At 45.3% G+C, this 7,003-nt stretch overlaps 1 protein-coding gene across 1 annotated transcript; it reads left to right on the top strand.

Annotated features, from left to right (window-relative positions):
• Positions 1-767: 767 nt before the first annotated feature.
• Positions 768-5,566, top strand: LOC117416422 (DDB1- and CUL4-associated factor 7). Its single transcript, XM_034027471.3, has 7 exons — positions 768-1,450; positions 2,481-2,639; positions 3,541-3,652; positions 3,949-4,067; positions 4,414-4,623; positions 4,946-5,063; positions 5,356-5,566. Exons 1-7 carry the CDS (start codon positions 1,313-1,315, stop codon positions 5,526-5,528), a joined length of 1,029 nt encoding a protein of 342 aa, XP_033883362.1. The 5' UTR covers positions 768-1,312; the 3' UTR covers positions 5,529-5,566.
• Positions 5,567-7,003: the final 1,437 nt, after the last annotated feature.

Raw genomic sequence — 7,003 nt, 5'->3', positions numbered from 1 at the left:
GCATGGACAGGCTCTTTCCAGAGTAATATATATATATATATATATATATAGTACCCGGGGAAATTCTAGATTTCAATATTTCATGCATGACACATTGGGGAACAGTAGCCTCGTGGTTTCCTGTAAGTTACCGTTCTTGGGTGTCACACAATGCGCTCGGACCCCTTCACCTTTTATTTATTTATTTATTTTTTTGGTTTTTGCCATTTTTTATTTTTTATTTTATTTTATTTATTTATTTATTTATTTTATTTTTTTTTTGGGGGGGGGGGGGGTCTTTAATTTGAGATACAGCAATGGGGTTACTAAATAAAGCACCCCGGGGGTCAACATTTTGGATCCAAACATAGCCCTCGACCTTCCCCTGGATGAAAGCGGAGGTCATGCAAAGTTTGGTTGCACTGGCTCCTGCAGGGTCCGAAAGCAGAAAGGAACAGACAGACAGACAGACAGACAGACAAACTTTCTTCTTTATATATTAAGATTTGTTTTGTTTTTGTTTTTTGTTGCTCTCAATCAGTTTCTTCAAAGATTGCTTTCGTCTCCGCTTAGACCAGTTCCGTCATCTGAGTAACAAGGTCACCCGAACCAGTGTCCCTAAATAATACCCGCGCGCATGTACCGCACTTTCTCCAGTAACAGAACATTTTAACTGAGCCTCTCAACGAACCAATTACGTGTGTCTGGTGTAATCGTCACTGACCCGCCTTCAGCCAATCGCGTGTGCACATTCTTTTTATTTACTCCGCCCCCTTTCTGATTGACACTTGCCTCTTCCAATGCTTAAGCTTGGACTCAGCTTGTGGATGGGTTTCTGTCCGTGTCGAGTTCTGGCTGGTTTTATTGTCTCGAATGTGTCTCCGAGATTTCCGTTTTTATTTTTTAATCAAAACAGATTTTACTTTAAATTCCAAAACCTAAGGCTGAATTAAGCAGAAACCTAACGCTCGGGAAAACCCAGTCTCGACCGAGGAGTCTCGTCGCTGTGTTTGTTTGTGAAGCCAGGCGAGAGGGTTTCTCTTCGGGGAGTCGTGGCTGCTTTGCCAGGCTGGCTTTCCTCGTCGCTCTGTTAATATTACAATAACCGAAGGGCATTCTCATAGTCCTGCCGGTAAACTGACCGGCCCCTTTCCATTTTCTTTGAGTCGATAGGAAGCTATCGCGGCCGCGCTTGTTTTGTTTTTGTGTCCCGGTTCACAGAAAGGGGGGCTCACACAGACCCGGTGATACTGTGTGGCTGGGGGCTCGGGCGGCTTGTGAGCGTTTACTTTGAGGTTTGCTGGCTAAGTTTAGCTACTGCAGACCCACCACCATGTCTCTCCACGGCAAGCGAAAGGAGATCTATAAATACGAGGCTCCATGGACGGTATACGCAATGAACTGGAGCGTGCGGCCGGATAAACGTTTTCGACTAGCCCTGGGAAGCTTCGTGGAGGAATATAACAACAAGGTGGGTGGATCGTAAAAAACATGCTGTACCCGAGCTAGTACTATCTGAGTCGCGGGCATCCTGCTGCTTCATATAGAAACACACATCATACCACTGTTCCTCTGGCTCTCTGACCTGCTTGTATTGACTGCTGTTCCACTGGCTCTCTGACCTGCTTGTATTGATTGCTGTTCCTCTGGCTCTCTGATCTGCTTGTATTGACTGCTGTTCCACTGGCTCTCTGACCTGCTTGTATTGATTGCTGTTCCACTGGCTCTCTGACCTGCTTGTATTGATTGCTGTTCCACTGGCTCTCTGATCTGCTTGTATTGATTGCTGTTCCACTGGCTCTCTGATCTGCTTGTATTGACTGCTGTTCCACTGGCTCTCTGACCTGCTTGTATTGATTGCTGTTCCTCTGGCTCTCTGATCTGCTTGTATTGACTGCTGTTCCACTGGCTCTCTGACCTGCTTGTATTGATTGCTGTTCCACTGGCTCTCTGACCTGCTTGTATTGATTGCTGTTCCACTGGCTCTCTGATCTGCTTGTATTGATTGCTGTTCCACTGGCTCTCTGACCTGCTTGTATTGACTGCTGTTCCACTGGCTCTCTGATCTGCTTGTGTTGATTGCTGTTCCTCTGGCTCTCTGATCTGCTTGTATTGACTGCTGTTCCACTGGCTCTCTGACCTGCTTGTATTGATTGCTGTTCCACTGGCTCTCTGACCTGCTTGTATTGATTGCTGTTCCACTGGCTCTCTGATCTGCTTGTATTGATTGCTGTTCCACTGGCTCTCTGATCTGCTTGTATTGACTGCTGTTCCACTGGCTCTCTGACCTGCTTGTATTGATTGCTGTTCCACTGGCTCTCTGACCTGCTTGTATTGATTGCTGTTCCACTGGCTCTCTGATCTGCTTGTATTGATTGCTGTTCCACTGGCTCTCTGACCTGCTTGTATTGATTGCTGTTCCTCTGGCTCTCTGATCTGCTTGTATTGACTGCTGTTCCTCTGGCTCTGATCTGCTTGTATTTGTTTTTCTCTGCTTTCAGGTGCAGCTGGTCGGTCTGGAGGAGGAGAGCTCTGAGTTTATCTGCAGGAACACCTTTGACCACCCCTACCCCACCACCAAACTCATGTGGATTCCTGACACCAAGGGGGTCTATCCAGACCTGCTGGCCACCAGTGGAGACTACCTGCGCATCTGGAGGGTGAGTACAGAAGCACTATCTGTCGGAGGCACTGGAACAATTCTTATAGTGGGGGTGCTGAAAGCCATTGAACAAAACTGTAACCCCTGTATGTGATGGAAGCCATGCAAAGCCAGGGGTGCTGCCGCATTATTATTATTATTATTATTTATTTCTTAGCAGACGCCCTTATCCAACCCTTATTACAATCTTAAGCAAATACATTTCAAGTGTTACAATACAAGTAATACAATAAGAGCAAGAAATACAATAACTTTTGTTCAAGCAAAGTACAAGTGTGACAAACCACAATTCAATAATACAGCAGATAAGTGATAGTTACATCAGGATATGATTAAATACAAAGTACTACAGGTTAAACACTTGGCAGATTACAGTATTCTGAAGTACAGGATTAAATGCAGTAAAATAGGGGGCAGATAAGAGCAAAATAAAGCACATTTACATGAAGGGTGATAGTGTCCCAGGATACAAACAGAGGAGTTCTACAGGTGCTGTTTGAAGAGGTGAGTCTTAAGGAGGCGCCGGAATGTGGTCAGGGACTGGGCAGTCCTGACATCTGTATGCATCCGCATCCCCAGCACCCCTAGTTCCAGCGCCCTGCTGTCTGTCCGTCCGTTACTGGACCCTAAAATCCCTTCCCTGCGTCAGTAGGCTGGACTGTGAGCTGCTTGTAGTCATGACAGCATAAGCATGCTATAATCACTTCAATGAATAAGTTAAAAACATTTCTCTATAGAAACACATTTCTCATGATTCACATGACTTAGTCAGCAGCTAAGTACGGGTCATTGCTGTTCATTTTTTTTTTACAGACTTTACAGTTTTTCTGCTTTGTTTCCCACGCATTTCCCATTGCTTGTTCTCTGGTCCCTCAATGACTTCTTCTCCCACCCCCCAGGTGAGTGACACAGACACCCGCCTGGAGTGCCTGTTAAACAACAACAAGAACTCGGATTTCTGCGCCCCACTCACCTCCTTTGATTGGAATGAGGTGGACCCCAACCTACTGGGTAAGCAGAAGGCCTGCTCCTGCATTCCTTCATAATGAAAACAAATAATCAGATTGATGAGCCTTTTGCTCTTGCATGATCCTTCACCCATTCCCATTCCCCTGATGCTTGGTATTAAAGTGAAACTGACAGAAACTGTTCAGGGGAAGGGGATGAACAAATCTTTACTTTTTTTAATGTTTTTGTTTTTATTTGTGCATCTTCTGCTGTGGAAATGTCTGCAGTAAATGATGTATTGCTTCAGTTCAAGTTATCTGTGTATTCCATTTCCCTGCTTTTCTTTTCCTTTGCTGCAGGCACTTCCAGCATAGACACAACCTGCACTATCTGGGGCCTGGAGACTGGGCAGGTGCTGGGGAGAGTCAATCTGGTATCGGGGCACGTCAAGACACAGCTGATCGCTCATGACAAGGAGGTAGGGCTCACGCTGCCCAGCACACTGCTCCTCACCTTGGTCTTTCACAGCACTGTCGCTGGAGTGCATGGATGTGGCTCAGACAATTAACCATCAAAAGACAAACACTGTTTATGTAGTTTATTGCTTTTCCATTTCAATAGTCTTAAAGCACTATTCACTGTTAGTGTCACCCGCAGTGTGTGTTCGGCGCGTGTGAATTCCTGCAGTATTGGCCAGCATTCAGCGTCTCTCGGCTCCATATGTTATATGGTGGTTATGCTCACTTGTGCTCCATGAGTGGACCTCAAATCCCCTCCTCCTCCTCCTCCTCCCCCTGTACTCACACTCCCCACTTTCTCCCCAGGTGTATGACATTGCGTTCAGCCGGGCGGGTGGCGGCCGGGACATGTTCGCCTCAGTGGGGGCTGATGGCTCAGTGAGGATGTTTGACCTGCGGCACCTGGAGCACAGTACCATTATCTACGAGGACCCCCAGCACCACCCCCTGCTGCGGCTCTGCTGGAACAAGCAGGACCCCAACTACCTGGCCACAATGGCCATGGATGGCATGGAGGTGACTGGCTTGGAACTACATAGAAATATTCATACACCTATTCTAAAATATCTAGAAATTACCATTCATACTATTCTAGGTAAAAAAGCTAAACAAATGAAAAAGGCACCCCAACACCCCACAAAACCAGTTATTGCTGTACCATGTTTAACTTCTCTGGTAACAACCTCCACAATTTATATAGTTTAAAAGAAATAAGGAATGTAACCTGTAACTAAATGGGATGAATGCTGCAGGTTTGTGGATTGCTTCCCTGCTGTAGTTGTTGCTGCTGGAGGTTTTGCCTCTGCGCTGGGTGTGACGGGTCGTGTTTGTGTTGCAGGTGGTGATACTGGACGTGCGAGTCCCCTGCACACCTGTCGCCAGGTTAAACAATCACCGAGCATGTGTCAACGGCATTGCCTGGGCTCCTCACTCCTCCTGTCACATCTGTACCGCAGGTAACACAGTGATATCCTTCACAATAGGATCTGTGAGTCTGCTGGGAGCTCAATAACATCTTAACTGTGTGTTGATCTTTGAGTGCAATAGGGGGGCACAGTAATAGTAGTATAATAGGTTACTGAAGTACCTCAGTATGTATTATATCTTGAAGTACAAAAGTATGTGTTATACTGAGACTGTGAGTTTAATAATGGAAGAACATGCATTTTGAGGTCAGTTAGACAGAGTGATAGAAGAGCTCAAAAGAAGCTCCCAGAACACGGTTGTTGAGTGTTTCCCTCTTTGCAGCGGATGACCACCAAGCCCTGATCTGGGATATCCAGCAGATGCCCCGTGCCATCGAGGACCCAATCCTGGCATACACAGCAGAGGGGGAGATTAACAACGTGCAGTGGGCCTCCACACAGCCAGACTGGATATCAATCTGCTACAACAACTGCCTGGAGATCCTCCGTGTCTGATGCCAGTGACTGGCACCAGGGAGGAGGGAGAGGGGGGTTGAGGGGAGGAAGGTGGGAGAGGGGGTTGAGGGGAGGAAGGTGGGAGAGGGGGTTGAGGGGAGGAAGGTGGGAGAGGGGGTTGAGGGAGAGGGGAGGTCTTAAAGGGTCAGAATCCCCTTCGCTGCTTCACTAGGCCTCTTGCACTCTACTCCACTTTTACAATTGGTAAATAAAAAGAAAAATCTTAAAGCCCTCTGTGTCGGCAGAACAAAGAGCCTTTTATGTTTGGGGGGGGGGGGGGGGGTGGTCTATTATTAAGCAAAAGGGGGGTTAAGTCCAGTTATACTAGAGAATATGAGTGAAGGAATATGACCCTTTAAGTAGTGCTGAAGCAGTGTATTTATGTATTTTAAATAATGTTTATCTGCATATATTAAAGGCAAAACTATTTGTTTTCTATAAACTCCATGGTAAGCAGTGGAGGGAATTCTGTTCTTTTGAAGTTCCCTGCGTAGCCTTACTGCTGATATAGAAACAATGCAGCTGTGGCACACCTCCTGCTTTAACTGACATTGGCTGAATAGTTATTTGCTGTATGTATGTTCGTGGAGAACCTGTGGGACAGAAGTTTTGGATCTAAAGCAAATCCAGAGGCTTGCTTTGCAGTGGGTCCTGTTACTAAGTTCTGTCCATTTAATCCCAGGGACTTTGATTATGACGTTGGAGGATTTCAGTAAAAGCAGCTTACATGCTGATTGCATGTGAAGTATCGTAAACTGAAACTAAAGCTCACGATAAGGGCCTTGGGTGTCTATCAGTTCAAAATGTTTCTTAGCTGACGATCAAAGCTTGGAAACGCACATCTGTCTCAAGACTGCGGATGCTGATGAGGAGGTGTTAGCGACCCACCAATTCCAATGCATGAACAGCTGGTTTTACAGAGCTCAATTTGCACTCATTTAGGACTACCTAAGTAGGCAAAGAGTGGAAACGGTCCTTTGAAACCAGCCGTTTGAGGAATGAGATTACTGGCAAGTTGATCGTGTGCTCTGTTTTGCACTTGGGATTCAGAAAATTGATGAAACAACTATTTGCGTTCTCCCCAAATCTGCTTGTCTGGTTTTACAAAATAATTCAGCTATGAAGCAAGAATTCTTCCTAGCTACACAGAAACCTTTCTGTGTAACGCTGCAGGGCATTTGCAAGGGTCACTTTAAACAACTTTTTATTTGAACAAAATTTGAACTGGAAATATTATGTAAAACCTCTTAAATTACCAGAACAAAGGAAAAACTTCTATAATATAAGATTATGTAACTTTTAAAGTTGACTTGATCATTTTATCTGTGATGTATGAAGTTGTTGTGGGGCTCCATGTAAAAATCCTTGTTCTGTACAGAGATTTGGAATTTAACACATTTATTTGGTAACAAGCATTTTTCTTGTTACTGAAAGAATTGTTAACAAAAACTATTAACAGATATTCTTTTAAAGGT

The sequence above is a fragment of the Acipenser ruthenus genome, chromosome 33, assembly GCF_902713425.1.
Source record: "Acipenser ruthenus chromosome 33, fAciRut3.2 maternal haplotype, whole genome shotgun sequence".
NCBI classification, from domain to species: domain Eukaryota; kingdom Metazoa; phylum Chordata; class Actinopteri; order Acipenseriformes; family Acipenseridae; genus Acipenser; species Acipenser ruthenus.
Note: the sequence above shows the minus strand (reverse complement) of the source record. Positions and strands in the feature narration are given on the sequence as shown.

Excerpts from the sequence above, each read along its gene's own strand:
- LOC117416422 (XM_034027471.3), top strand. The coding sequence starts at position 1,313 with ATGTCTCTCCACGGCAAGCGAAAGGAGATCTATAAATACGAGGCTCCA. Across the intron at positions 3,653-3,948 it reads GGTGGACCCCAACCTACTGG|GCACTTCCAGCATAGACACA; the intron begins GTAAGCAGAAGG and ends CCTTTGCTGCAG. Across the intron at positions 5,064-5,355 it reads CTGTCACATCTGTACCGCAG|CGGATGACCACCAAGCCCTG; the intron begins GTAACACAGTGA and ends CCCTCTTTGCAG.